Source organism: Drosophila mojavensis, unplaced genomic scaffold, assembly GCF_018153725.1.
Source record: "Drosophila mojavensis isolate 15081-1352.22 unplaced genomic scaffold, ASM1815372v1 contig_16, whole genome shotgun sequence".
Lineage (NCBI taxonomy): Eukaryota > Metazoa > Arthropoda > Insecta > Diptera > Drosophilidae > Drosophila > Drosophila mojavensis.
Window position 1 is genome coordinate 8,694,975 of NW_025318693.1, and position 27,752 is coordinate 8,722,726.

At 43.9% G+C, this 27,752-nt stretch overlaps 8 protein-coding genes and 1 long non-coding RNA gene across 12 annotated transcripts; 5 read left to right on the top strand and 4 right to left on the bottom strand.

Moving 5' to 3' along the window:
• Window positions 1-308: 308 nt before the first annotated feature.
• LOC6572974 (probable histone-lysine N-methyltransferase Mes-4) lies at window positions 309-5,288 on the top strand. The gene is made up of 5 exons (XM_001999040.4): window positions 309-729; window positions 786-1,971; window positions 2,033-4,553; window positions 4,609-4,734; window positions 4,794-5,288. The coding sequence occupies exons 1-5, from the start codon at window positions 408-410 to the stop codon at window positions 5,010-5,012; spliced, it is 4,374 nt and encodes a 1,457-aa protein (XP_001999076.2). The 5' UTR covers window positions 309-407; the 3' UTR covers window positions 5,013-5,288.
• Window positions 5,280-13,602, bottom strand: LOC6572972 (glycerol-3-phosphate acyltransferase 1, mitochondrial). Of its 2 annotated transcripts, XM_001999038.4 has the most exons (8): window positions 12,327-13,602; window positions 8,935-9,046; window positions 8,222-8,386; window positions 7,178-8,163; window positions 6,809-7,113; window positions 6,400-6,743; window positions 6,019-6,343; window positions 5,280-5,955 (listed from the first exon to the last, which is right to left on the bottom strand). In XM_001999038.4, the coding sequence occupies exons 1-8, from the start codon at window positions 12,437-12,439 to the stop codon at window positions 5,723-5,725; spliced, it is 2,583 nt and encodes an 860-aa protein (XP_001999074.1). In that variant the 5' UTR covers window positions 12,440-13,602; the 3' UTR covers window positions 5,280-5,722. The 2 variants fall into 2 exon arrangements, with proteins under 2 accessions (XP_001999074.1, XP_015022161.1); XM_015166675.3 differs by lacking the exons at window positions 8,935-9,046; window positions 12,327-13,602 and adding an exon at window positions 8,518-8,656.
• LOC6572973 (RING finger protein narya) lies at window positions 9,156-10,793 on the top strand. Its single transcript, XM_001999039.4, has 2 exons — window positions 9,156-10,412; window positions 10,469-10,793. The coding sequence occupies exon 1, from the start codon at window positions 9,554-9,556 to the stop codon at window positions 10,244-10,246; it is 693 nt and encodes a 230-aa protein (XP_001999075.1). The 5' UTR covers window positions 9,156-9,553; the 3' UTR covers window positions 10,247-10,412; window positions 10,469-10,793.
• LOC122756809 lies at window positions 12,039-13,872 on the top strand. The gene is made up of 2 exons (XR_006356653.1): window positions 12,039-12,128; window positions 12,201-13,872. It is a non-coding gene; the product is annotated as an uncharacterized LOC122756809 (long non-coding RNA).
• Window positions 13,696-15,626, bottom strand: LOC6572970 (60S ribosomal protein L4). The gene is made up of 4 exons (XM_001999037.4): window positions 15,515-15,626; window positions 15,141-15,321; window positions 14,695-15,065; window positions 13,696-14,450 (listed from the first exon to the last, which is right to left on the bottom strand). The coding sequence occupies exons 1-4, from the start codon at window positions 15,515-15,517 to the stop codon at window positions 13,800-13,802; spliced, it is 1,206 nt and encodes a 401-aa protein (XP_001999073.1). The 5' UTR covers window positions 15,518-15,626; the 3' UTR covers window positions 13,696-13,799.
• A 116-nt stretch (window positions 15,627-15,742) lies between these two features.
• Window positions 15,743-16,792, top strand: LOC6572969 (pre-mRNA-splicing factor SPF27). The gene is made up of 2 exons (XM_001999036.4): window positions 15,743-15,908; window positions 15,971-16,792. The coding sequence occupies exons 1-2, from the start codon at window positions 15,834-15,836 to the stop codon at window positions 16,721-16,723; spliced, it is 828 nt and encodes a 275-aa protein (XP_001999072.1). The 5' UTR covers window positions 15,743-15,833; the 3' UTR covers window positions 16,724-16,792.
• Window positions 16,732-20,576, bottom strand: LOC6572968 (colorectal mutant cancer protein). Of its 2 annotated transcripts, none has more exons than XM_015166674.3 (7): window positions 19,969-20,576; window positions 19,093-19,348; window positions 18,706-19,038; window positions 18,504-18,640; window positions 18,150-18,436; window positions 17,388-18,092; window positions 16,732-17,324 (listed from the first exon to the last, which is right to left on the bottom strand). In XM_015166674.3, the coding sequence occupies exons 1-7, from the start codon at window positions 20,275-20,277 to the stop codon at window positions 17,159-17,161; spliced, it is 2,193 nt and encodes a 730-aa protein (XP_015022160.1). In that variant the 5' UTR covers window positions 20,278-20,576; the 3' UTR covers window positions 16,732-17,158. The 2 variants fall into 2 exon arrangements, with proteins under 2 accessions (XP_015022160.1, XP_001999071.2); XM_001999035.4 differs by lacking the exon at window positions 19,969-20,576 and adding an exon at window positions 19,411-19,661.
• A 102-nt stretch (window positions 20,577-20,678) lies between these two features.
• On the bottom strand, window positions 20,679-23,280 carry LOC6572966 (coiled-coil domain-containing protein 149). Of its 2 annotated transcripts, none has more exons than XM_001999033.4 (6): window positions 22,949-23,276; window positions 22,304-22,894; window positions 22,144-22,251; window positions 21,678-21,762; window positions 21,482-21,620; window positions 20,679-21,417 (listed from the first exon to the last, which is right to left on the bottom strand). In XM_001999033.4, the coding sequence occupies exons 1-6, from the start codon at window positions 23,090-23,092 to the stop codon at window positions 20,838-20,840; spliced, it is 1,647 nt and encodes a 548-aa protein (XP_001999069.2). In that variant the 5' UTR covers window positions 23,093-23,276; the 3' UTR covers window positions 20,679-20,837. The 2 variants fall into 2 exon arrangements, with proteins under 2 accessions (XP_001999069.2, XP_043863303.1); XM_044007368.1 differs by having other exon boundaries at window positions 21,058-21,428; window positions 22,949-23,280.
• A 381-nt stretch (window positions 23,281-23,661) lies between these two features.
• On the top strand, window positions 23,662-27,750 carry LOC6572965 (Y+L amino acid transporter 2). Its single transcript, XM_001999032.4, has 6 exons — window positions 23,662-24,912; window positions 25,700-26,213; window positions 26,287-26,487; window positions 26,564-26,713; window positions 26,794-26,971; window positions 27,107-27,750. The coding sequence occupies exons 1-6, from the start codon at window positions 24,476-24,478 to the stop codon at window positions 27,166-27,168; spliced, it is 1,542 nt and encodes a 513-aa protein (XP_001999068.1). The 5' UTR covers window positions 23,662-24,475; the 3' UTR covers window positions 27,169-27,750.
• Window positions 27,751-27,752: the final 2 nt, after the last annotated feature.

A 27,752-nucleotide genomic window follows, 5' to 3' on the forward strand; every position in this document is an offset into this window, starting at 1 on the left:
ATTTTACATTGACTTTTCAGTATTCGTGTAGCACTGCTGAAACACTGTTAAGCAACAGCTGCACTGTTGTTGGTATGTATTTGCTCTCACCTGTTACATTTCAATTCAAGAATTGTATTCTATTTTTCATTGAGGACTGTAATCAAATCTAGTTTAATTATCATTAGAAATAAAACTTAAATAATAAAATTAGTTCTGTTTGATTTACTAAATAATTAATGATTGATTTCGGTTTAGCATCAGTGTGCTCTGTTACTATGTTACGGCATATGTTAATGTTTTTGGGGTGCCCACAGATGTATGGTAATGCAACACTGTATAAAAATTTGGCGCAAGCAAGCGCTTCGTATGCTTGGTATTATTTCTGTGCTTGTTAATGCAATCTGAATAATTAAGCAATTATAGTAATGAAATTAAACGCAAATAATACAGATATAGACATGCAAAATGCTGGTGCTGTTCATAAATCAAATGTGGCAATGGAGAAAGCTACTACAGATTCCATAACACCAACGCTCAGCAAATCTGAGCTGCAATCCTCAAACAAAACTAAGCGCTTTCCTGGAAATTTGCTGCTTCGAAATTTACTAAACGACGCCGAGTCGGCCACGGACAGTAGTGAGCAGCAAACGGAAAATGAACAGCACAACACAGCAGAAATGCGACAAACACCAGAATCGGCAGCAGAAACGACAACTGTAGAAAAGCATCGAGCAAGAACACAACATAGTAAGTAGAAAGTTGTTAAATCGGAACTAGTTATCAAGGCCAATGACTCTCTTTAGGAAAGCGCGACTTGATCAATTTGCAATCAAACTTGAGCCCCAAATACATTGGATATGCCAATGCCAACTCCCCAATAACCACAATGTCTGAAAATTTAGACAAAATGCGCACAACACGTCGTCGTAATCAGCCTCTAAACAGCAGCTGTGAACTAAATGCCAGAGATAGGGACAGCGATGTGGCGTCGCCTAAGAGCTACGTAACGGCTGGGGCCTACATGAGTCCCATTGATAAGCTGCTCATTAAAAATGGCGCCAATTCACCCAACAGCACGGGCTTCGAGGCCGACGCTGAGGATGTGGCATTGGTGAAACCAACACGCAAACAGCTCAAGCGTAAACTGAAACGTGGCCCAAAGCAAAAGATTAAGAGCACTCGAACGGATGATGCAGTCAATAAATCTAGTGTAGATCCAAATGTGGAGGAGCAACTGCCGCAGGCAGAGGGTATAGTAGAAAAAAGTCCTGGCCAACCTGAGCTATCAATCAAAGTTGAGCCAATGGAAGAGGCTGTGGAGCAAAACATATTTCAGACTGATGACCAAAATAATGTTGAACCAAAGCTAAAAGTAGAGGAAATTAAGGATGCAGACCAGGGCCCGGTGGAGTCTACGGCAATCGACGTTGAACCATTGCCATCTCCACCAGATCATATAGAGCCCGCCAACAATAGCGAGCAATCGATCAAATCACCCTCATCAATCAGTTTAGATAGTGCAAAGGGCTCGTCAATTGTCACCGATGCGGGCTGGCCCACCTACCAGGTGGGTGATCTCTATTGGGGCAAGCTGTTTACCTACTGCTACTGGCCCTGCATGGTCTGTCCGGATCAGTTGGGCCAGATTGTGGGCAATCCACAGACGCATCCGCAACGCAAGTCAACGGACAGTGCGCCCGGAGCGCCGGTGCCCATTCAGGTGCATGTTCGCTTCTTTGCCGATAATGGTCGTCACAATTGGATCAAGTCGGAGAATCTGTTGCCCTTTGCTGGTCTCAAAGCATTTCAGGATCTGCGCGAAGAGGTACGCATCAAGCTCGGGCCCCGTAGCACAAAATACCGCCAAATGGTGGCCAAACAGAATAAGCTGCTCGTGTGGCACCAAGCCATCGAGGAGGCAGACATTGTTGCTCAGCTACCGTATGAAGAGCGCATGCAAAAGTTCTTTGACCTCTACGAATCAGCTATGTAAGTAGAAGCTAATCCATCATTAACTCATTCTTATACCTTTGCTTTTTGCTTCCGGCAGCACTCAGAACAGGGAGAAACGCAAGCAGACGAAGTCCGTCCGTCACGACACCTCCGATGTGGGCAGCAGCCTGTACGACTCCACCGATAATTTGCTGGCCAAGTCCACTTCTACGGGTCAGCTGGTGGCCGTCAAACGAGAACGTTCCTCCACACCGTTCAGTCCGGCCTATTCGCCCGTCAAGCACAATCACCAGAAACGTGCAAAGCGACGGAAGCTCAGCGGCAACGTTGAGGCCCAAGTGGGCTATACTTCTTCTGTTCCGGATGCTTCTGCGGAAAAGATGCATTCACCTGACTTGGTTAACTATAAGAATCCAGAGTTTGGTCAATTGTTCGATGCGGTCAAGGAGTACGTGATGGTTCATCGGCAGGAGGAGAAGGTTGAGAAGGTACTGCTAGCGGTGGTCCGTAACATTTGGTCACTTAAGCAACTGCAGCTGCGCGAATTGGAGCGAGATTTGGCCAATGGCGATGAGGAGCTGTTGGGATCGGCTCGCCTGGGCGCGGAACGCGGACGTGGCGTTGGCACCATAAAGCGTCTCTCGAATCGTCTAAAGACCATGATGCTGCGACGCAGTCTAACGCCAGTTGTTCCGTCCAACTCAAGTGCAGCTGCATCCCATTCAACACTGCATACCCCAGAGTTAGTGGAACCGGATCGACAACTCGCGGAGCAAAACAAAGTGAAGAAACCCATTGGCAGAGCCATTGAAGAAGTGATCGACGATATTCTGCAGCTGGACCGCAAATATCTATTTCGTGGTCTAAATCGCGAGCCTGTGTGCAAATACTGCTACGAACCGGGCGGCAATATACAGCGCTGTTCGCTCAACTGCAACACCTGGTTGCATGCCACGTGCCTGGCGCAGCAGGGGAGTGCAAGCGGCAAATCAATGAAAGCTCCGAAGGCAATCAACAACACGCCCGAGCCGCTGTCCAGCTCATCGCCCGTTTTAGACGTAGAGCCAACAACTACGACAGCGGTGGTTAAGCACGTAACTGGCGATGAGGTGAAGCGGGAGCAGGAAGAGGAGGTGAAGCAGTCACTTATATGTCGGGAGTGCGCCACTGGCAAATCGAATGCCTGTTGCATATGCCATGAGCACCAATTGCCAGCTAGCTCGCCGCCGACATCGCCAGTGAAGCTCGAGACAGAGGAGACTTCTGCGGCCAACAACAAGCTGATCCACTGCAGCCAGCCACTGTGCAACAGTGTGTTCCATGCCAGCTGCTGCAAGTATTGGCCGCAGGCGAACGTCAGCAACTCCATGACACGCTGCCCGATGCATGTGTGCCACACCTGCGTCTCGGAAGATCCCAGCGGCAAGTACCAGCAGCTGGGCAGTGCCAAGCTGACGAAGTGCGTCAAGTGCCCGGCCACGTATCACCAGGATTCTCGCTGTATTCCAGCAGGCTCTCGCATGCTAACCGTCACCCATCTAATCTGTCCCAGGCACAACATTGCTAAGGCGGACGCCAACCTAAATGTGCTGTGGTGCTACATCTGCGTGCGTGGCGGCGAGCTACTCTGCTGCGAGACCTGCCCCATTGCGGTGCACGCGCACTGCCGCAACATTCCAATCAAGACCAACGAGAGCTACATCTGCGAGGAGTGCGAGAGCGGACGTCTGCCACTGTATGGCGAGATCGTGTGGGCCAAATTCAATAACTTCCGTTGGTGGCCTGCCATCATATTGCCGCCTACGGAGATACCCAGCAATATACTGAAGAAACCGCATGGCATGAATGACTTTGTGGTGCGTTTCTTTGGCACCAACGATCACGGCTGGATATCGCGTCGACGCGTTTATCTGTACATTGAGGGCGACACTGGCGACGGCAACAAGAGTAAGTCCCTAATGTCTAAGCGCTATATGGCCGGCGTGGAGGAGGCAACACGTTTCCTCAAGATCATCAAAGAGAAACGGCAGGAACAGGCCTTGGGTCGATTAACTGGGAATAAGCTTCACCCGCCGCCGTATGTCAAGATCAAGACTAACAAGCCGGTGCCGCCCGTACGATTCGTCTACAACGAGCAAGATCTGAACATCTGCGACTGCAAGCCGGGCAGCGCCCATCCCTGTGGCCCCGAATCGGGTTGCCTCAATCGCATGCTCTACCACGAATGCCATCCGGATTACTGTCATGCGGGCACCCGATGCGAGAATCAATTGTTTGAGCTGCGCAAGTCGCCACGCCTGGAGGTCGTCTACATGAACGAACGCGGCTTTGGCCTGGTCTGCCGTGAGCCTATTAAGGAAGGCGATTTCATCATCGAGTATGTCGGCGAGGTCATCAATCACGCCGAATTCCAGCGTCGCATGGCCCAAAAGACGAAGAATCGGGATGAGAACTTTTATTTCCTGGGCGTAGAGAAAGATTTCATCATTGATGCGGGTCCCAAGGGAAATCTGGCTCGCTTCATGAATCATTCCTGTGAGCCGAACTGTGCGACCCAAAAGTGGACAGTGAATTGTAATAATCGCGTGGGTCTCTTCGCCATCAAGGACATACCAGAGGTAAGGAATATGATGAAGACAGAAGAAACCCATTTCAATTTCATTATCATTGCAGAATACTGAGCTCACGTTCAATTATCTATGGGATGATCTGATGAACAATGGCAAGAAGGCTTGCTTCTGCGGCGCCAAGCGTTGTTCCGGCGAGATTGGTGGCAAACTAAAGGAGGAAGAGATGAAGGTAAGCAATGCTTCAAATTCAATTAATCAATATCTATATGTAACAATATCCCTACGCAGGACACGAAACTGAAGCAATTGGCAAGACAGAAAGGCATTCGCATTAATGTCAGCTCGTCCAAGAAGAAAACAGTTAAGAGGGCCAAAACCAAGCAGATCAGTGCAGATGCTGTGCCTCCAACGGAATCAACAGCGGATGCTGCAGAGGCTACAACTACAACTGCTGCTGCAACTACTACTGCTGCTGAGGCTGCTGCCTCTGCCGTGCCGGAACCGTAGTTTAATAGACATGATTATAGATTATATTATATATATATATACACTTACGGCATATTTGTTGCTTACTATCTTTTTTATTAAATTTTTTATACACAACTCATTCAATAACGCCGGACTATGGACGCTTCTATATTTACATATATAATTTATTGTTTGTTATGATTAAGTATGAACGTTGTAGGACAGTTAAGACTCATGAAAAATGTATATTTAAATGTTTTTGAAATAATTTTTGGAAAGAATAAACGCAAATGGCATTGCACGGAATCAGTAGTATTCAAAAATGTTTATTTCATCATTAAATCAGTTCATTATTTGGTTCACATTATATATAGACATATAAATTTATGTATTGATATAGTTGCTTCGACAACTGCCCGTAGAAAGATATGCTTATATATACATATGTTCGCACATATCATATATGTATATATGAATGTATACATATTTTGTTCCACTTTTGCTTTAGTCGCTTAGCCGACCTACAGTAAAAATGTAGACAGCTCTTTGGCATTGACATAACTCGTACTCATATAACTAAGAACGAAAAAAAAACATAACTAAAGATATATATTACATCTGAAATTTAGAATCTAAGAGTATGCACTTTGATCTTAAGTAGGATTAACTACTTTGTAACGAGCGCGAGAGAGAAGGAGGCGGAGAAGTAGAACAAAACGATGATATATCAAAAAAGGAAACGCAGATTGTTAAACTGGCGACGGATCATTCAACAGTTTCTGCTGACTAAAGTGAACCGCATTGAACTTTGGAACGACGGCTTCAATTTTCTTGACAATGGAGTTCAGCGACTCCCGCGACATCTCGTAAAGCGTGTTGAGCGAGATCAAACGCAGGCCGCGCTGGTTGCACACTTCAATCACAGACCATTTCTCAAACAGCTTTAAGCAATTGCGCACGGAGTCAGTCGAAATGCTTTCAGCTAGAAAGAAAATTAATTAGTTTATTATCTTAGGGCCTCAAATTTTATAGCAGTGCTTCTTACCATATACACAGCTGCCGCGGGTAACTTTATTGGATATATCGTTGATAACAAAACTGATAAATTCTGATTCCAGCATTGCGCTGCGGTGGAGAATTTGCAGCGACTGCGCGACAGCCAAATATGTGGCGGCAAATGGTGCCAAAACCTCGCAAATGTTGCGCTGCTGTTCGAGTGTTTCTCGGGCCAGCAACAGCAGATCGGAATCCTCCGATACGTGCAGATAGTCTTCACTATCATTATTATCATAGTCGTCACTCTCATCCAATTCGCAGGCCAATCGACGGGCTAAGCGTTGCGTCTCTGCCATATGACCAGAATCTTGAACCTATAAATTGAATCGTTAGGCTATATAATTCATATGTATGTTTCATAATGCATTACCTCACTTCGGCGCAGACAACCATTGATAAGAAGCTCGTCTAGTTGTTTATGCAGCAAATTCTCCAATACTTGCGTTGGCTTGTTTAATATAAATTCGTAACGATAGACAAGACAATTCTCCAAAGCAGTCTCAATTAGTTTTCGTTGCGAAACACCTGGTGCTTCTTTAGCATCGTCTTTGGCCTCTGGCAAGAGCGAATGAAATGTAGTCAACAAAATGGAACTTAGGGCAAAATGAGGCGTTAGCATGTTGGAGTAGTACGACAGCTCTATGAAACTTTCCACCGTGGGTACGGCACGTATGAACATGCGGCCATTCTCGTCGCGTACGCGGGTTACCAAACCTATACAAATGTTGAATATATATATACAAAAAATCTATAGAGTGATGGACAAGAGTATCGCCTACCTGTGCCCAGGAGATCACAGGCATAAGCCACAATGTGCGCAGATTCGCCTGAGAAACCCAAATCCTTGAAGCCAGTCAGTGTATTACGCAAATCATCAAGCGCAGCGGCAATTAGCTGCTCTTCGGCACCATTGCGAAAACGTGTGAGCAGCAAGAAGGCCAGAGCATTGGTAGACATCACAGACGTGGCTGCAGCACAGTCAAAAACTACCTGGCGTGAGATGCTTTCGATAAGATTGCGATGTTCCTCACAGACGACATCGGTGCCGTACAATGAGGACGTTGATTGATTGTGCTGCAGGGTTCTGTAGGCGAAAGAAAACATATTTGAAACATATATATATATCTGCATATATTATATTCTGTTACCTGGATGCAGGCTTATACACCTTTGAGTTGCCATCTTCACGTGCAATTTTATTGTACGAGCTGACGAGCTCGCGTATTGAATAGGGTTCATTGAAGTCAATGCGCATCAGACCATAGTTGGAGTTTAGGGCCTTCCAAATGCCGGAAATTGCCTTCCTGAACGACTCGGGCACCTTTTTCTCGCCCTTCTGTTCACGCACAAAATTACCATCGACCAGACGCTCGTAGTTGACAGAGACCGGCACCAGCAGGGCGTCCGGTATGCTGCCATCCATGAAGGCATTCACAATCACAGATAATATGCCGCCCTTGGGCATGCAAGGCTTGCCCGTACGCGTTCGTCCGCCCTCGATAAAGAACTCAACGTTGTGACCCTGTTTCAGAGCGTGCGTTATATACAAATGTAGAGCTGCACGATAAAGCACATCTTTCTTGCCCTCGACGGGATCGATTTTGCGCTTAATAAAGAAGGCGCCTAGGCCACGCAATAGAGTGCCAAAAACTGGTATCTGGAGATTGTTTCCTGCGGCAACGAGTGGACTTCGAATATCATTGTTGGTCAGTATAAAAGTCACCATTATGTAGTCCAAGTGACTGCGATGTAGTGGCACAAAGATCAGCGGTGTGTCTGGCGAGCGTTTCGAGGCATTCTGCAACATTTCGATTTGTTTCGTATTGGTCACAACGCCAGATAGGAAGCAGGGCAGCAGTTTGTAGAGCAGCCAAGAGGTTATGGCAAGCAAGGTATTGTTCAAAGTGGAACCCATTTCCTTGAGTATTGTGATGGCGCGTTGCTCTTGTTTATGCAGTATCTTTTGATACGATATACCCTCCTTTTCGTCTTGCTCCTCATCCTTATCGCCGCTAATGCTGCGAGCAAGCAGTCGGTGTCCATTTTTGGCATAGCGTTCTTCACGCAGAGCTTGTTCGGCTGCCTGTTTAATGGCATGCTTAAAGACGGCATCATTGTGAACAATGTCCGTGACCTGCGCAACATAGAGGATGAGAGGTTAACTCAAATTATTATGTACACCATGCACTCACCTGGCGGTAATCAAATTTCTCACTTCGCACCACCTGAGCCACATAGGGCAATACATTACCCCAGTCGAAAACGCTTTTGAACGGCTTTACTCCAGCATGAGGCGTCAGCTCTAGCATATTCCGAGTGCCGATGCCATGCTCCAGAAAGTTTTGCGGTTTTGGTTCCTGCATAAGCATAACAATGTCAAATTCTAGTAAATATATATGTATGGATACATGTGATGCAATTCGCCCGCGCAAATGCAAAAATACGTAATACAATCCGTCTACCCATTCGAATCAAGAACAAGACTTACCTCAAACCAACCACGCGCCCTAAACTCATTCATTTTAATTAAAACTAAAAAGTTCGTTTATATGTATGTATGTTTGTGATTTGCTTCAGTATTAAAAATTCGCATTTCATTCAATAAAGCGCCGGCAACTGAATGCGTTGAGCGATAGCTTTCGTCTAGCTTTACAAATGAATATCGATTGCAAATTATATCGATTCGCACAACAACAAAGATGGCAACTCCACGGAATTTTCGAATGGCGCCACATGTAATGTTTGCATGTGTACGCTGTGTGATTTACTGAATGAAGAGCTTATCAGCTCGCATTTCACTGTCCACACATCCACACATACATACATAGGTGTGTACACATGTATTTCATTGCGTGCTCTAAAGTTAATGAATGCATATGCGATTTGATAAGCGTTGTAGACTTACATTTGGACGGAGCGTAAATAAAATCTCATTGCCAATGGTGTTGAACTTTCCCAGCGATGAACGATAGCTTAGATTTAAATTGGGAAATAAACGGGCGATGATAGCGGGTGCTCTGCAAACAAATAAATTCAAACAATACTTAAGACTATCATATGTCTACTATTGGAAAATAGTTTTTGACTTTTGACTACTGCATGTTATGTTAAAATTAGTAAATAGTTACTGCTATTATATTCAATAGTGCGCAATAAAAAGTACGATTGCCCCACTGAAAGCACCTCATATAGTCTGTAGTCCAATTTGCTATATACAGCTGAACGTACGTATGTATTTTATAAAGTTCACTAACCTAGATTATATACATTCATACATGTACGATTGCCTGATAAGTAATTAGTTGCCCACAAAAACAAAGCTAATTGAATTGTGTGCAAAGAAACTTTTACTGTATAATATATGTATACACATACACATGCATACATATACGCTAATACAAATTATATGTAAGAGCAAAAAAGTGGCAAGGACGTTCATCATCTGGTGAATATCGACTACACTATCGAAACTATGTTGCCAGATAGATAAATGAGAAACCGTTATTTGTGAAAATATACTGAAAATGTTTCCTGTACATTGCAATCGTTGTTTTAAAAAACGGGAGGCTGCACCAGGTACAGAATATCTGCTTACTCGCTGTCATCATATAATCTGCGCTAACTGCGCGCCCATTTCAACAAATGGCGAACGAAAGTGTCCCGTCTGCAATCGTTGCTTTAGTAGCGTAGCCATTACAAGCTCAATGCCAACCCATGCTGCCAACTATTTTACCAATCCCAGCATATTTTTGAAAATGTATCGGAGTATTAGCCAATTCCAAAGTGATCAACGTAACTCGTACTATGCTAATTATTACAATAATCAGGCGCAATTGCCAAAGAAAAAACGCAAGCTGCAGGGCTACCTAAAGCTGGAAGCTCAATTGCGGGAGCAAAATGACAACGAAATGCGACGCATCACAGAGTTACGTAACTACATCGACTATTACGAAAGGAACGACGAGAAGCTTCCTGGTAATGCAAGTTACAGCTCTTCTGATATATCGAGCACATCGCGCATGATTAACCGCCCACGGACGCCCTCCCTTAGCGCCACTGACGACACCACACTCACGGATGACACTGACATGAATGAAAGCGCTCACATGGAGAAATTCGAAAACCTGCTCTCGCAGGCAACCTTAACAATATCCCAACGCGCGAAGCTTAAGAGATCTAAAAGACGAGACTCTAGAAATAGTGTTAAAAGTCCGTGAGATAAATACTCACTCATTTGGTAACAAAAAACACAAGAAAAGAGTATATGAAGTCTAAAAATTTAATGAATTTTCATATCTTAGTATAAAAAAACCATTTAAATTCTCACCTTAGTTCAACTACACTAAAAATTAGATGTTTAAAATGAAAAATAAATACCATATCGTATTAATAGTTTAAACAAGTATTTAAGCTAATAATGTTCTGCTATAGGAAATCAGATTACTCAAAAATTTATTTGTTTCAGCTACTCGTGTTATGGAAAGTTTTTTCTTAGTTTCAAGCTTTAGCTCGACTACACATAAACAATAAACATATATATATATATGCGTATGTGTATGTATTTATATATGCATATATATCAGTATTTACGTATTATGTATATGATAATACGAAATAAGAGCCCCATCAGATTAGGATTACTTAAGACTTGGAAGCGGTAATTTCAACATCAGTCGATTTCAATTCAGAACGTTCTTTATATTTAAAATGTACTTTAAATCAAATTTGGCATATACAAAATATGAAAATAAAAATATGTAAATGCTAATATTGGCTATAAAGAGTAAGTGTTTTATTAGCTAGTATTTATTGCATTTGCATGTGCTTGTTTATGAGCTCATGGCATAGTCATTCTGTTTATTGCGGTTTTTATCGTTTATGGGTTTATAATTCGAACTGAGGCAAACATCAATCAGCTCAAATTATGAATTGAGCTTTGCTCCTCTATGAAGTAGCTGATTGAGATTAGCTTAACGGAGTGATTAAGGGGTGCACTCGAAATAACAATAGCAAAAACTTAATCAGATAATTAGCTGGTCATTTAATATTTATTTACAGAACACACATACATATAGAGAGAGGAGATTTTCAATTATGATAATTGTTGCCAAACGATCGAACGAGTGCTATCACAACAGTGAGTGTTATCACAACAACACTTAGAAGAGAATGATCGCACGGGAGAGCTGTGGTAGGCAGAGGGAGAGAAAGAGAGCGAGCACAGGTGTGAGAGCATGCAAGCCGAAATACAAATACATTGAATATTGCGTCAGCAGTGGGCGAATGCACTTGCATGCAAATGACCTTTGTGCATCCTTAGACTACTGACACTATCGGCAGACTATTGACTATCGGCTGTTCTTCCTTTGGCCACGCCACGTGCTCGATAAGTGCAATGCGTCACTTACCCAAAATGACACGTTTACACACATATGTATGTATGTAGATTTGGCGAACCAAATTTAAAAGCTCGTTTCGAATGCGCTGCATAACTTACGCGTCACAGCAACAACACTGAACGATCGGTTTACTACGCGATTTTTAAGTGTTTTCTTTGTATACCTGAATGTACATGTGTGTGTGTGTCTAAATATAACAAAGCTTTTCAAAACCAATTTATACGCATACATGCATACATAAATACACATGTAAATACATGCATGCATCTATTGCAGTAAGACAAATTTGCATTGATTTGTTTTTAAGGAAAGCTTTTTTACTTTAAGATTACAACTTTGTCATTTTTAAATTTATTTATCGAACCACTTTTTAATCGAGTAGGTGAACGATAGCTGGTGATAAGGAAATTTACGCAATTAACGTACGGAGATTTATTTACAATTTTAACTTCTATAGAAATGCAAAGTATGCAAGAATTATAAATATATCTGGTATTTGTCTTCATCTTTATCTGATTGCAGATAAGAACAGCTCATTCAAAGTATATGACTAAAGCTTAATGAAAATGACAGATTGCATAAGTCCAATATAATCGTCTTCATCTGGTAAGCTTTCACTTAGATTTTGTAAATATTTTTGAAAAACGCAACCACAGCTTAAACAGAGGCGTACCAATTTAGTAGCCACTACTGTATTTAGGTATGTATACATATGTATGTGTGTTTCTGTTAGTGCATGCTGCATGCATACTGATGCGTTCTGTATGTACAGCTGGCTGTCGGCGTCATTAATTGAACTTGACAGATGCTGTTGTCTATTGTTGCCGGCAGAACCACTGACGACGCCATCACCAGATGACTTCTCTTGCTTCCCATGCCCTATGTTAGTTTAACTTACCGAGTTTTAGCAAAAACGTAGTACACAATAAGTGCCACTGATGCGATTTCGATGCCGCCAAGCAAGGAAATTTCCGCCACACATTGAGCGAAGTTTAAAACAGACGTCAACATGATGAACAAAGTAAAATATTCAAACTTTGGCGTCCAAAGTGCGTGGCCTTTTGTAATGGCGGCCCGCAATTATGATGACACCCAGCAGTAGTGGCACTGATATAAAGTTGATGTTGCTGGCTGATATGTACTTTGCCTTGACTGTCCGCAATCTTTGCGGAAAAATACGACGCGCATGGAAAGAGCGCCTCCTGCTCTCACTATGTCTGTCAGTGTTTACGTGCTGCTGTATACAGATGCGTCCCGCTCCGTTCGCCTATTCCCTGTGCGCTTGTGTGCTCTGGCCATATACTGCGTTCTACTCTACATAACCAGACATCATCGTCGATGTCGCGACCCGTAATTCACGAGACAGCGTTGTGAATTTTATTAAAGTATCGTATGATTTGGATTCTGCGCGTTTTGATTTATTCCAATTTTTCGTTTTATTTGCATCAATCTTGATAATTCACGCTTTATTATCGTTCTTTGATTTGTGCTATTTTATTAATTTGTATACTTGTGTGTGTGTTTTTTATTTATATTTCGAGTGTGCAATAAAAAACCGAACAATTGTTTTTGTTCTATTTTGGCACAGACACTTCTTATTCCCTTGTGTGGGGTAATTGCAACGGATTTGTCGTTGTTGCCGGCTTCCTTTGTTATTGGTGGTGAATTGTTTTTTAATTCTTTGTGTTCTTTTTATTTTGTTTTTTTTTTTTCAAAAGGTAGGGCACAGAACGCGCAGATGATACGTCCGCTCGGCTCGAGCGCGCAATTCGGAATAAACACGCTTGCAATCGTTGCTCTTTAATTAAATGCCAATTAACGTGTGACAACAAAAGTGGATGGAAACATATAAAAAACAACATATAACAAATACATATGTATATAAACTAAGCGCAAGCCGAAGATCACCAGCAACAATTCACGAATGACACAAGTTCTGCCGATAAGAGCATCGATAGGCAACTACTGACTGAATGTTATCAGCTGGTAGGAGAGACTACCCAAAAGAGAGAGGCAAGTTGCCTCAGGCAACACATCAAATACTCTCTTTGAAGAAGAAGCATCGCGACTAGCGAGCAAAACTGAGAGCCACACATGACGTAGCGGAAAGAGCGGCCAAGATTATGTAGCTTTCCGAGGCAGCCCGAACAACACTCTCTTTTTGAAGATAAGCGTCAGCAAGGTGTGGGAGTGAGGGGGGGAGCCAACGAGCGGTAAACACGCGGCATCAATAAGAGCAACAATTGAAATTGCCTAAGACTAAATAGTTTAATTAGATATTACTTTCGCACTGTATTATGAATAAAATTCATACAACTTTTGTTATTTATTATATAAAAAGAGTTTTGTAGTCGGCTATTATGTGGAAAGTTTACTTCTTGGCCGCAGGCTTCTTAGCGGCAACCTTCTTCTTGCGGGCGGCCAACAGCTTGGCGCGGTTGGCAGCAGCCTTTGTGGCGACATTGGCGAAATGCGACTTAGCCAGCTCGACGTTCTGTTTCTTGGCCTTGGCTAGAACCTTGGCCACGGTACGCTTCTCAGCGGCCAGGGCAGCACGACGCTTGAGGACCTCAGCATAGGGATTCAACTTGATCAGTTGACGCACGTTGGACAGAGGATTGAGGCGGCGCACACGACGGAACACCTGCTTGCGTGGGTCACGCAGCACCTTGCGGATCTCCTCGGATTTCAAGAGGCGCGACAGATCTGTGTTGGCCATCTTGGGCTGGGGCAGATTGTAGCCCTTCTTCAGAGTGGATGGCTTCTTCCAGGTGCCGAACAGATCGTTCAGGCGTGCGAATGCCGACTCGGTCCAGATGACGAAACGGCCAACATGACCGCCTGGAGCCAGTTTCAGCAAGTTCAGTTTATCCACACTAATTGTCTCAATGCCGGGGATATTGCGGAAGGCCTTGCGCAGACCCTCATCCTTATCGTAGACAACCAGAGGACCACGACGGGCAATGCGGCGACGGTCGCGCATGGTACCACGGCCAGCACGGAAGCGCTGCGACTTGTACACCTGCAATGAGTTTTACACATTTAGTATAAATAATTCAATGTAAATTGATGCAGCTGTGGCCCTCCACTGCAAACGATGGCACCTTGGAATCAGGCTGCAATCGTAACGCCTAGGAGGGCAGTTTATTTAGCAACGCATTATTGCTTGAGGTGCTGGAGTAACGGAAAAATACAATATCTATATGATTCCGCCCAGGAATACGTTGCGTATATGAGAACAATTAACGATAATATTGCGTACAAACCTTCTGGATATCCGCCCAGATCTTCATGCGACGTAAGAAGACGACGGCCTGCTTGGTTTTCTGCAGCTTCTGGACCTCATCGGACACGACCAATGGGAATTCGGAAACGCCATCGATGATGTGCCCCTTCGACTGCACCAATGCGGGTACACCGGAGGCGGCGATAGCGGACACCAAAGCATAACGGCGCTGGTTTACATTCACCTTGCGGTGCCAGCGACGGAAGGTCTTGGTTGGTGCGAACATGCGACCACCACGGCACATGTTACCGAAGGCACCCTGACCGGAGCGGTGAGTACCGCCACCACGGACACGGGGAATACGTGCAACAGCACGTCCAGTACCCCAGGACTCGGCAGAAGTCTGGTGACCTGATTGTATGATAAAATAGATAAACTGGTTTTAATTTGTTTACAAACAAACAAGAAACAAAAAATTGCACTTACCAGCCAGTTCGCTGACGGCATAGGCCTGACGGTTGTTGCGGCGCATCAGCTGGTGCACTTCGTTGACCACATCCGGACGAATGGGTGCCTTGAATACGGCGGGCAGGCAGATGTTCTTCTCCTTAACTGCCTCATTCTTTTCCGTGTACACGGAGACCAATGGCCTAGCATTGCCTAAGCTCTGCAAGCATTACAAATGAATTACATTAAATTGACATTACAATAGTCGCGCGGCCGACGCACACTGTTAACACGTGGAGGTTAGGACGAAGTTTTCGGGCATAATGTTTAGTGTTTTTCACGTTTTAACTCTGTAAAATGACCGTTTTTGCAGTATACGGTGGCACGGACGACACTCAAACACATTTGCTCACCATTTTCGCTGATTTTTAATCCCAATAAATGGTTTTAATTTTTCTGCAAACGCAGATGCCGTCCTCTATTTAATAAGAAGAACGAAGAAAGAAAGAGAGCTGCCGGAAACGACCTAAAAGTGCTGCCAACTCGTTTTTCCGAGGCCATGGTTGCATTTCTGACAACATGGCTGTTGGACTGTCAAATAATTTCTCTTTAAAATACGATATATGCCTATCGAGTATTATGGACGTTTTACAGCACTATATAAATAAAAACAAAATATTGTGTGTTGCGTTTTTACCAAAAATAATTTCGTTTTTATAATTACTGAAACAAATGGCCGATGAAGTTATTGTTGATGCTTTGCCTTACATAGATCATGGCTATGATGACGTGGGCGTCCGAGAATCGGTAATTAAAGTGTTTTATGCTCACTTTTTTTTGTTATGCTAACAATTCGTTTCCATTTTGAGGCGCTAGCCATGGTAGAGGAGGAATGCCGGCGCTATCGGCCAACCAAGAACTATCTAGACCATCTGCCCCTGCCAGCATCATCACCATTCGAGACGCCATTGATGATTAATGAATTTGAGCGGATACAAAATCGTTTGCCCATGGAAACGCTCTCCATGAAGCGCTACGAACTGCCGCCTCCACCCTCTGGCAAGCTGTCTGAGGTTTCTGCCTGGCAAGAGTCGATTGAGAACTCCATGGCACAGCTGGAACATCAGTGGGTGCGTTCGTTGAATCTTGAGCTAATGCTAGATTATGGCACCGAAGCCTGGAAATCGTATCTGGAAGTATTCACAGCCATGCAGGCCAAAGCCCAGCTACAGTTGCAGCAGCTGAAAAAGGACATGCAGGACATCAATTGGCAACGTAAACAGGCGCAAACACAGGCCGGTGAAAAGCTGCGTGCTCTAGAGGCACACTGGGTGCTTCTCGTATCAAAAAACTATGAAATTGAGACCGAGTGTGTTGAGCTAGAAAAAGTCATAAAAGCGGCGCGCGAGCAACTCGCGCAGCTGGCGCCACCTAGCGTAGAAGCAGAGCAAACGAATGGCCATGCCACAAAGGAGGAGGAGAGCAAGGCCCACGATAGCAATGGTGATATGAAAGAGGAGGAGGAAGAGAAGGAGCCTCCTGCTGTGGAGGCTCCTAGTGTGGAAGCTCCTGCTGTGGAGGCTACTAATCAAGATGGGGGCGAGGGCTCAAATGATTCATAGTCTCGCTGTAGTTTTTGTTTACTATAATTTGTACAATTTGAATTAAATATACATACATATATCTCTCTATATATATTGAGTCGTATAACAAGCAAAATGCGAATACTTTGTATAAATATAGGATTCGTGTGTTTGTGTGTGTGTGTGTCTAGATCTAGATTCGAGATTATGCAATTGTAGTTAATACAGCTTCCATTCGCTGTCCTCAGTTGTAGTCGTGTATGGCACATTTGTGATACTATCTATGGCTTATGGCTCGCCCAGGAGCGCGAGGTGGGAGCAGCAGCAGTAGTAGCGGATCGAAAGGAAAAGGTGCAGCATATAAAGGAACCATAGCAATTAGCAGGATATGTGGCGGGCATGCGCGCTTCATCGCTCCCGTGCATTGATTAACCAAAAAGCCAAGCAAACAGTTAAAGGATTCGCTGTCAACATCTACAGCGTTGTCTCAGGAACATGTTCCGAGTGTGGCAACCTGTGCCCCTGCTGCATCAGCAGTAGCTGCTCCTGCTCCAGCCGCATGTCGGCGACCTTCTGCTCCAGTTTTTTCATGCGCATCTGATATTTGCGTTTGCTCTGTTCCAGCAGCTGGCTCAGATTGCTGGTAAGGAGGAAGAGTCTTGGTTAAATCTATACACTGGATATCTGCTACTTCTACACTTACTCGTTGGATTTTTGCAGTTGCCGAAAGTTCTGATGCATTTGCTCGCACTTCTCGTCGTTGGTCTTGTGTGCGGCATTGATGCTTAGCAGGGTCTGGATGCGACTCTTTAGCTCCGCCTCCCGGCTGAGCGCCTCGACCAGCTGCTGCTCGGTGAGCGCCGCTTGCTCCGCCTCCGAGTAGGACACTCGATTGTTGGCCTGCAGTTGCTTCAGTGCTTCATGGAGAATGCTCACACGCTCATTCGCGTACTGCTGCTCTTGCTCGGCCTCCTCCTTTTTGGCCTTCAACTGTTGGTTTTGCTCGCGCAAGTCCAGCAGCTCCTGCATGATGACAGCCATCTCCAGATCCATGGGCGAGTGCTTCTCCTTGTCTAGCTCCTGATCCTTCTCCAAGGCCAAACGCTTCTTCTCAAACACATCACAGAACGGCGACTCCAGATTGACTATGGTCTGCTGCACCACGGAGCGTCGACCCTTCAGCTTTGAGACATGACAACGCAGACGATTATCATCGTCGCTCGACCATTGCTGCTTGTGCTTGGGCACATTTTCCACACCCAGATTCATGTTGTGCTGCCACGGCCCCAAGCTATTCTCGCACAGATCCTTCTCGCTCTCCAGTCGGGCTAGCAGATGATGCGCCACTGTTTCCACGGCTCGCCGACTCTCCTCGGCGGCAGCGGATTTATCGTTCAGCAAGGCCAACCTGCATGACAATCATTCAATCAAACAATCACTCAACTAACTTATGTGATATACCCACCTGCTCTCCAGCAGTGCCAGCATCACATCGTAAGCCTCAATGGCGCGATCGCTGCAGTTGAGCGCCAGCTGCAGGGCCACAGCGTTCGATTCGTATTTGCCGCAGAGTAGATAGAGATGCTCGGTGTGCTCCTTGGACTCATCCAAGGTGAGCGAGAGCAATGTGTTGCGCACTTTCATTTGCTCCAGCTGGCGCTGCACTCGCTCCAGCTCCAGTTGCAGGGGCGCCATCAAAGTATCCATCAAAGTGTTCTGCTTGCAAACCAAATGCTCGACAAGATTGATGTCCTGTTGCAGGTGGAGGGCAGAGTGTAAAGACTGTGCATAGATCAGTTGCTGTTGGCTGCTAGCTTACCTCATTGCTGAGCTCTGTGTGATCTTTCTCCGGGTCAGGCGAGGCATCCAGCTGCGATTCACTTTTGCTGGCGCAACGCAGCTTCACGCGCTCGGCCATTTTGACGCACTTCTGCGGGCTGGTTACGGATACGCAGGCTGCAAGGATTTGGTTATTCGTAGGCTAGTAGCGTAAGGCTTACGCAAGAGTTGCCTGGACGTACCATTCAAATCATTGAGTTGGTTGCCATTCTCATTGGCCTCCATATCGCAGGCAAAGTATATGACATTGGGTTGATCCTCCACGACGGCTGAGTCCTTGTCCTTGGTGGCCAACTCGGCCTGCAGCAACGCTATCTGTGCACGCAGATGCAACACCTCCTCCTGCAGCGCCTCCAGCTGCCCCTTGCTAATGGCATCTTGTTGCTTGATGTGGGCATTCTCGGCGCTGGAACCGGCACCTTCGAAATCCTCCAATGGCTCCGTTTGACACTCGCCATCCGCATTGGTTAGATTCAGTTCCGAATCGTATATGGAGCCCTCCTGGTAGCTGACCTCTGTTGAAATTGATTTATATATTGAGTCTATGAAATGCATTCATTGGGACTTACCGCTGCCCTCGCCCTCCGGCTCCTGCTCCTCCATTATGATATGCTCCTGTTTGCTGCGCAATTTCTTGCTAAGCTCTGCAATGACGCAGTGCATCTCGGTGATGCGGCATTCATGGGCCTGGCTAACCACCTCTAGGCGCTTGTGACACATCTCACGCTCCGCATTGCTCTCAGCGAGCTGGCGCTCAGTCTGTTGCAGGCGCTGCGACAGCTCGCGCACTCGATTCTCCAGCTGCTGCACCGACAACTGCTCCACCTGCAAGAGAGGAAGCCAGAGATTAGTGGAGAGGCGAAATGAAATCGATTTTCAGTTTTCACATTGATGGGCCGCCGTGACATGGGCTGTGCCATCAGCGTATATTCCCAACTGCGTCGCTTCTCGGCATTTTGAAAGAATCCCCCGCCCCCGCTGCTTCCACCAAGAGGCGTGTCACTGCAGCACAGGCAGCTCAGGCTGCGCGGCAGCAGCTCTTCCGATATCATGATCAAATCGAAAAGAAACCCAAAAGAAAATAAACGAATTTTCGCCAGCGATTACGTCGTCGTTGTTGCTGCACTTCGTCTTGCAGCTTGACCCTGTGTCTTGCAACGCAGCTGCGCAGTGTCAAAAATCCACACACTCGCGGTACATACACATGCGTGTGCGTGTGTGTGTGTATGTGTAACTATGTAACGGTCACTTACAATTTGTTGACAATTCGGCAACGAACATGTGTGTGTGTGTCTGTTTGTGTCCGTGTGTCTGTGAGTCTGTGTGTATTGTGTGTCTACGTGTGTGCGTGTGTATCCCTGTGTGCGTGTCTGGCTGCGTAGCCATGTAACGGTATTTACTTTGTTGACATCATGTCTGTGCATGTCTGCGTAACGGTCACTTACTTTGTTGACAATGTCGAGGGTCGAGCAGCTGGATATGTTGTTGTCGCTCTCGGTCGTGTCCCGCTGCGTATGCTCCGGTGAGTCTAGCTCAATGGAGTCCACAATATGTCTGTGTTGGCCTACACCGCCTCCGCCGCGCGGTGATATGCTGCCGAAGACGAATTCAATGTCATCGCCCATTACACCACCGCCACCTCCGCCGCCGCCACCACCCTTTGATATGGGTTTGATATCCCTTTGCTGCTGACGACGCGCCAGATCCGCACCAATCTTGGCAACGCGCGCTATTTGCACATCATTGGACATCATTGATAAAGTGTTTAGTCCACTTGTCTGTCTGTTTGGATTTTGTGTGTGCTGCTTATTTCCTGACTAATTGGTCTGGCTCAGACGGTTGGTTATGTGTGCGCTGCGTTTTTTACGCGTTTTTCGTTTGCTTTTGATTGGCGCTCCATTTCCACATTTTAATGGCACTTGAGTTCACATGGTCGACGCAAACAGCAATCACTTTTAAGGCATTTTTAATTCAAAAATTAAACGAAACGAAAATAACATTGGCAACAGCTAAAAATTTCTTATCAGAAAATGTATACTATAGTAGACGCGCAGTGTTGCACAACGCGCAAACTCCAGTCGACTGTGCTATAAAACTGCGTCAAAAATTAACGGCTTTCATATTTGAAAATCGAATAAATAGAAATTTGTCGCCCTAAATTTTTTCTGCACACATGTGTTTATTGTACGCTGTAAACAATAGATAAATATATGTATGTAGTTTATAATTCGTATTGTGTATAACGGCATAAGCACGATATGCTTATTATGAATAGGTATGCACGGAAGCATTACACAAATAACATTCAACTAGTTTACAACTTATGCATTTTTGCCGCGTTCTCAGCGCGTATTGTGACCATTGCCTCGTAGTCCCTCATATCCAATTCATGGAGTGCTTTCTGCACCAGCTCTGCCAAATGTGGAGGCAAATCTTTGAGGTCTTCTTTGCGCTCCCTAACCACAGCGCTAGAAACTCGCGGTGTGCCATTATAATTGCCCGAGTCAGTTGTAGGCGACGTCGATTTATTCGTATTAACCGCCAGCTCATTCAGTCGCACGTCGATGCCATAAACCGAAGAGTCGGCTGACTCCGAGGATAGCGAGGACATGCCATCATCCGATTCTAGCACACCCGTCGTTCTCGCATCGCATGGCTCGGATAAAGGTGTGTTTGCCGTTTCGGCTGGTTTGACTGCTGCTGTTTCCACCTCGTCGGGACCCACATCATCGACCATGGCTGCACAGTAGCCATTGAGTAATAGCTGCGACGGTGCATAGCCCAGCTCCTCCTCCTCCTCCTCCTCCACATTCTCCAATGCCGTATTTTCGGAGTCGCTGCTAAGTAGCTGCTGCCAACGCTGCTCCAGCTCCGCCATTTTGGTAGCGAGTATTCTAAAAAGAGGCTTCATTTTATTTAATTTTTGAGTAATATTTATTTATGTTCTTTTTTACTAACTTGTTGGTGCGCTTCTGATGCGTCAATGCCAAATTCTTATCGTTCAGGTTGTCCAGCAGCGCCAAGCACAAGGATTTTAGATCGTGTATGGTCTCCGTTTTGCCGGGCAAATCAATGCCGCTTTCCAATATAGTTTTAACTATTAAAGGGGGCCATAGCCTTAGAAATCATTTCAAAAAGACTTTGAGCAACTTACCTTGGCGTGGACTCAATATGGTTTCATCATTTGCGCTGCCACCAAGCTTAACGATGCCCTTTTTACGCTTTGCTTCCACCATGTTCTGAGCAAATACGAATTTTGGATATATGTAAGTATATTTTATAAAATAAGTATGTTTATATTGTGAGGCTTATGATAAGAGAGAGAGAGAGAGAGAGAAAGAGAGAGAGACATATAAGTGTCTAGTGTCTGTAAGATTCGTCCAGTGAACGTAATGAGATTAGAATAGGAGTCTATCCATAGTATAATCAGAGATTCCACTGAGAATCTACCCAATCTGATTGATTATATGAATGATTCCAAAGCTGGACTGAATAAGTCGTTTAGATAGCTGAATAAGAATCTGATTGCATATTCTAGTCTTCTATATGTATGTTCCCCTTCTCCCCTTTTGAGATGCCATATGGTCTATATGTCTGTCAGGTAAAGCTTCAAGGTTTACCTTATATTTGTTGACCGACTGTTTCGTCAGCTCTAGCTCACTCTCCTGGATCTTCACACGTTCGTGTAGGTACTTGTTCTCCAGCAGCACGCCATCAATATCGAGCAACTGAAAATGGTCGGACGTTGCATGCGTATTTGATCTAGTATGTAAGGCTCACCTTTGGATGCATTTTATTGGCCTTGAGGGCCACCAAGAGCTCATGGTTGAGCCTGTGCGCTTTGCACTTGTACGCATCCCGTTCAGTAATTAGTTCCTCCTTTTCATCAATAATACCCTTGAGATCGTATGCTAATTGTGCGTTCTTCTTTTTTAGATTCTCCAGATGGCAAATGAAATTTGCGCGCTCCCGTTTCCATTGAAGCTCTTCTTTGTTGTGGGCCGCATTCTCGTTGAGCAGCGTCTGCAATCGGGATTTGCTGTTGCACTCCCTCTCGCGCAACAGTTCCATATCGCCTTGCAGTTCGTTCAACCGCTGCTTAAGGGCCTCCACCTCGGTGTTTAGCTTGAGATTCAATTCACGTGTCTCGTGCAACAGCGCAGCAAGACTCGAATTCTGGCTTAAAGCGCCACATGCGTTTCCATTCCCGGCCAGCAGTTCACTATTCCGTTTCATGGCCGAGTACCGCAACTGCAGCGTCTCGGCCATCAATTTGTACTGGTCGCGCTCGACACGAAACTGTTCTAGCTCCTGGCGTAAGATGCGCAATGCCTCAACTTTACTCTGAAGCTTTCGATGGACCGCCGACGTCTGCAAGAGGGGATTTAAAACTGTTCTCCATTCTTCAAACATTTGTTAACTTACCTCCACATTATAGTTTTCCATATGTTTACCAAACATATAGTCGTATTGATTGACATTGACAATGTTACTGCTGCAATTGCTGTTCGAGGCATTGCTCTGTCCGTCGTCCGTGTCCATGTCCCCATATGCTACTCTTAAGTTCATATAAGCTCGTCGTGTTTGACATGAACAGTTGTTAATTATGCGTTAACTTGTTTTTATTTTTACATCAAATAAATGTAAATAATTTATACACAGTTTTCAACGTGCTACGTGCGCTTGTAAGTGCAGTAATTTCTTCATATGCTATTCGTCCATAGAAAATTAATCAATTTTTATTTGCGACTGCGCAATCCATAAAATTTGAATGTTAGTGTTGCTCAATTTTTCGGAAAGGAGCAGCAGGTGTTAGGCACCATTGTTGCCAGGTTCGAATATGGTTCCCATAGTTGACATGCTTGATTTTCGCGCCAAATAGGGATGCTGGGTAAATTCAAATTTTTTTTAATACAAATCCGATCGAACTTTAGATATTCTATAATAACCATGTTTAAAAATAAATGCTGCTAAATATATTTATCAACAACCTGAAAAAAGTCCGTCAAAGAAATACCACAATTTAAATATTAAGAATCGATTCTTCTCAGCTGTTTTTTGCATATATCGAAGACATCGGAAAATTCATCGTGAATATATATTGACGTTCCGCCACATTTTATAATTGTACCGAATTGTGTGTTATCGGCAGCTTAACAAATCTTATATTTAATAATACAAGCCAGCATGATAGGCTCTGTCAATAAAAAAGATTTCCTTGTAAAAAACTATATTGAAAACATTACATCAGCTGTGGTCACCAAAATGATGACGTCCCCAATAAAATTTGAGACCTAAAAATATCTATATCGATATATCAGAAACTTCAACAATTTCCTTTTGTTTCTCTTCGTTCTTCGCAAAACGTGTGCTTATTGGTAATTCATTCAATTAAAAGTTTCGGCCGTTGGATAAACAATTATCTTATTTAATGTACTTAACTAATATTTATCATCCAACAGTTAATTAAAATCACAAAGTACAAATATTTTTAGAAAATTACAATTTTTTTTTAAGAAGAGTTACATGTGCGAACGTAAATGAGATAGCAACACGGCGTGAGAGACGTTGCATTTGTTGAAAAGAGTCGAATATAGATGTACGAAGTGGGGTAGCAAAACAATGAAGGAAATGCATGGAATTAGAAGAGAGAATTGTTAGCCGGCATTCGTGAGCGCGGGAATGAATAAATAAATTCATGATAAGCCAGTAAACGTCACACCACCATATATCAACGTCCACACACACACACATAAACCCCGATCACACACCGAGACCTCTTCATTCTCATCAAACAAGCCGACACTCCTCTGGCTTGCTTAATCAATTAGCTGGGCGCACGACACACACTTAAACCTCATCTCATTTTGGTCAGTCTAGTTTTGTACTCGAAGCGTAGCGTGCGTGTCCGGCATTATAGCTCCTCAGCACACACAAACATACACTGACAGAATGGTATCCAGTAAACTCCAGTCGCCGACGAGCGAAATGGTGTTGCTTACACCAAGCACTGAGAATCCGCCCAGCATTGTGGCAGCTGCGACCAAGGATAAGGATGCCAAGCGAGAGGGATCTGCCGAATCGGACAGCAGTCGTGTTGTGATGAAGAAACAGTTGGGCTTACTCGAAGGTGTGGCCATTATACTGGGAATTATATTCGGCTCGGGCATATTTGTTTCGCCCAAAGGTGTCCTGCAGGAGGTGGATGCTGTGGGCACTTCCCTGGTCATTTGGGTGCTATGTGGCCTGCTCTCCATGATCGGTGCTCTTTGCTATGCGGAACTGGGTACAGCCATACCCAAGTCTGGCGGGGACTATGCCTATATATTCGAGGCATATGGTTCACTGCCGGCTTTCTTGTATCTATGGGATGCCATGATGATATTTGTGTAAGTATTTTATTTTCCAATTTTGTGATTTCAATGAGAACTTCAAACTCTTCAAACCTCTTTCTTCCATCTATGTACATGGGGTTAACTAAATGGCTTACGCAATTCAAGCGATTGTTGCGTCTTCTCTTTCAATTAAAGATTCAATTGAATTCAAGAGATTTGTGTGCTTACAACTAACATGGGTCTGGTTCAAGGCACTAACCATAACCATATTCTATGGTTAGTGGTCAAAATTAACGCTGTCGGTTTCGATTCACTTTCAGGTTATCAGGTTAATTATTGCCAATAAACAGTTTCAATTGCCGCGGATTGCTATGATTATTGTTATCACCATCCGATATGCCTTCAGCGTTATGTATTACTTTTATGAATGTATATAATGAATATATTCCTTTGTTCTGCAATACTACTATTGCTATTATTGATAATTTATAGCTATTATACGCTGCCTATGCTCAAATTTATCTAAAAGTTGTGATTTAATTGGCTTCAAGGCCAAACTTTCGGGGTTGTTAAACTTTTCAATATAAATTAAGCTTAATTGACATATGTATGTCTTCAAACCAATAAATCTATTTATATATACATACTTGTGTCTATATGCCTTATGCATTTGTATAGTCGTGATTATGATACAGTGTAGTAGCCATATACATATATGTATGTATTTAATGGAAATATTTGCAAACACTTGCGCGATTGCAAATACTTATGAATTGTTTTGTTTGCCTGTTTCCTGTTGAATTTGATATATTTATTAATATGAATGTTTACTGATTTGCAGGCCGACAACAAATGCCATAATGGGTCTAACATTCGCCTCCTACGTGCTGCAGCCCTTCTTCGCCGATGGCTGCGAGATACCAAAACTTGCCCTGCAGCTGTTGGCAGCGGTTACCATCTGCTTTCTGACCTACTTGAACTGCTATTATATGAAGGTCACAACGAAAATGCAAAATGTTATCATGTTCACCAAAATAGCGGCTTTGGTATTAATCATTATCGTTGGCTCGATCTGGATGCTGATGGGTCATACGGAGAACTTTGATAAGCCTTTTGAGGATACCGAAACAGATCCTGGCAAGCTATCGGTGGCATTTTATTCGGGCATTTTCTCATATGCCGGCTGGAACTATTTGAATTTCATGACCGAAGAGCTGCGCGATCCATATCGCAATTTACCGCGTGCCATTTATATATCATTGCCCTTGGTAACTGGCATTTATGTGCTGGCCAATATGGCCTATCTGGCTGTGCTATCGGCACCCGAGATGATCGCTTCCAATGCCATTGCTGTGGTAAGTACGCTTGTATGTTAATGAGTATGAGATTATATTGATTGATTGTTTTTTGTTTTACATTTAATTGTAGACTTTTGGCAACAAGATTATGGGAAACTTTGCCCTCATCATACCCATTATGGTGGCCATCTCGGCTTTTGGCGGCCTCTCAGTACACATTATGACATCGTCGCGTATGTGCTTTGTCGGCGCGCGAAATGGACATATGCCCGCAGTGCTTTCTCACATTAGTGTTAAGAGCTACACGCCGTTGCCTTCGCTAGCTTTTCTGGTAAGCGGTTGTCTGACTTCTAACTTGACTTATTGATTGAAAGGAAGTTGACTAATTGAACTTGTTTGCCCTGTAGTGTCTGCTATCAATTGTGATGCTGCTTGTGAGCGATGTGTATGTGCTTATCACTTATTCCAGCATTGTGGAATCTTTCTTTATTATGCTATCGGTGTCGGCTGTTTTGTACTTTCGCTACAAGCGCCCCACTATGGACCGGCCAATTAAAGTGAGTTCTGCGGCTTTCTTATGAATCTTTTGACAAATATTCGTATGTATATGCATATATAAATATTTTCCTTTGGTCAGGTCTCGTTGTGGATACCCGCAGTGTTTGTCATTGTGTGCGCCTTTCTGGTGGTCGTTCCGGTTTATGTTGCGCCATTTGAGGTCGCTATGGGCTTGCTAATAACGCTAATTGGCATCCCATTCTATTACGTCGGCATCGTGTGGAAGAATAAACCAATATGGGTGCAGCACGCGATTGGTGCGTAGACGAGCGGCGTGTGTTGTGGGGGCCTTTGGCCTTGACACTCGACACGTTTGGTCATTAAAACCTACATTTACACATTCACATATTACCAGCTAAAAATAATCTATTTGCATTTTATGTACTTTCTAGATTCAGTGACATTTACGTGCCAAAAACTCTTCTTGTCCGCCAAGGAGGAGAAAGAGGATTAATTAAAGACAAGGATATAGATAAGAGAATTCATCACAAATATACAATACATCACAATCGATACATTACAAACGACACATCACAAAAAATGGAAGAAAAGAATGTTGACCATGAGTGCAAAGGCATCGAATATTATTTTTAAATATTTATGTATTTGACACATTTGTGCACTACGTAAATTGTTAAGTTCCAGTTATAATGCTTTCTGTATACCACAAATTAGAGATTGGTTTGTTCATTTTTTTTTTCCATATTTACGTGACAAGGAACAACATGTAAATGGTTTTTATTTACCTTATTTCGATCATGTACCATAGACTATTTGCCAGATCATATATGTGTGTTTATGTAGGCTTATAAATTATATTAATAATATCTTGTTAGACCAAAGTACACCAATGTAATATGCCAAAGTTCATAATACATTAATAATTTATTATTCATCACAGACTACCAAAATGTATACAGCCAAATTATTTCAGTTCGATTGATATTATCTATGTGTTTTTTTTTTCTCATTTTATATTACAAATTGTATTTTATAACCTAAGAGAAACTGAATAAAGAAACTTTTACATGTTAAATG

Excerpts from the sequence above, each read along its gene's own strand:
- LOC6572974 (XM_001999040.4), top strand. The coding sequence starts at position 408 with ATGAAATTAAACGCAAATAATACAGATATAGACATGCAAAATGCTGGT. Across the intron at positions 4,554-4,608 it reads CCATCAAGGACATACCAGAG|AATACTGAGCTCACGTTCAA; the intron begins GTAAGGAATATG and ends TTATCATTGCAG. Across the intron at positions 4,735-4,793 it reads TAAAGGAGGAAGAGATGAAG|GACACGAAACTGAAGCAATT; the intron begins GTAAGCAATGCT and ends ATCCCTACGCAG.
- LOC6572973 (XM_001999039.4), top strand. The coding sequence starts at position 9,554 with ATGTTTCCTGTACATTGCAATCGTTGTTTTAAAAAACGGGAGGCTGCA.
- LOC6572972 (XM_001999038.4), bottom strand. The coding sequence starts at position 12,439 with ATGTTGACGTCTGTTTTAAACTTCGCTCAATGTGTGGCGGAAATTTCC. Across the intron at positions 8,387-8,934 it reads TATTTACGCTCCGTCCAAAT|GAACCAAAACCGCAAAACTT; the intron begins GTAAGTCTACAA and ends ATGCTTATGCAG. Across the intron at positions 8,164-8,221 it reads AGAAATTTGATTACCGCCAG|GTCACGGACATTGTTCACAA; the intron begins GTGAGTGCATGG and ends TATGTTGCGCAG.
- LOC6572970 (XM_001999037.4), bottom strand. Across the intron at positions 15,066-15,140 it reads TGCCGTCAGCGAACTGGCTG|GTCACCAGACTTCTGCCGAG; the intron begins GTAAGTGCAATT and ends TCATACAATCAG. Across the intron at positions 14,451-14,694 it reads TCTGGGCGGATATCCAGAAG|GTGTACAAGTCGCAGCGCTT; the intron begins GTTTGTACGCAA and ends AACTCATTGCAG.
- LOC6572969 (XM_001999036.4), top strand. The coding sequence starts at position 15,834 with ATGGCCGATGAAGTTATTGTTGATGCTTTGCCTTACATAGATCATGGC. Across the intron at positions 15,909-15,970 it reads ACGTGGGCGTCCGAGAATCG|GCGCTAGCCATGGTAGAGGA; the intron begins GTAATTAAAGTG and ends TTCCATTTTGAG.
- LOC6572968 (XM_015166674.3), bottom strand. The coding sequence starts at position 20,277 with ATGATGTCCAATGATGTGCAAATAGCGCGCGTTGCCAAGATTGGTGCG. Across the intron at positions 18,437-18,503 it reads ACACAGAGCTCAGCAATGAG|GACATCAATCTTGTCGAGCA; the intron begins GTAAGCTAGCAG and ends CACCTGCAACAG. Across the intron at positions 17,325-17,387 it reads CAACTGCAAAAATCCAACGA|CAATCTGAGCCAGCTGCTGG; the intron begins GTAAGTGTAGAA and ends CCTCCTTACCAG.
- LOC6572966 (XM_001999033.4), bottom strand. The coding sequence starts at position 23,092 with ATGAACTTAAGAGTAGCATATGGGGACATGGACACGGACGACGGACAG. Across the intron at positions 21,763-22,143 it reads AGTCGGTCAACAAATATAAG|AACATGGTGGAAGCAAAGCG; the intron begins GTAAACCTTGAA and ends GTATTTGCTCAG. Across the intron at positions 21,418-21,481 it reads CATCAGAAGCGCACCAACAA|AATACTCGCTACCAAAATGG; the intron begins GTTAGTAAAAAA and ends GCCTCTTTTTAG.
- LOC6572965 (XM_001999032.4), top strand. The coding sequence starts at position 24,476 with ATGGTATCCAGTAAACTCCAGTCGCCGACGAGCGAAATGGTGTTGCTT. Across the intron at positions 26,714-26,793 it reads CTATGGACCGGCCAATTAAA|GTCTCGTTGTGGATACCCGC; the intron begins GTGAGTTCTGCG and ends TCCTTTGGTCAG. Across the intron at positions 26,972-27,106 it reads ATGGGTGCAGCACGCGATTG|ATTCAGTGACATTTACGTGC; the intron begins GTGCGTAGACGA and ends TGTACTTTCTAG.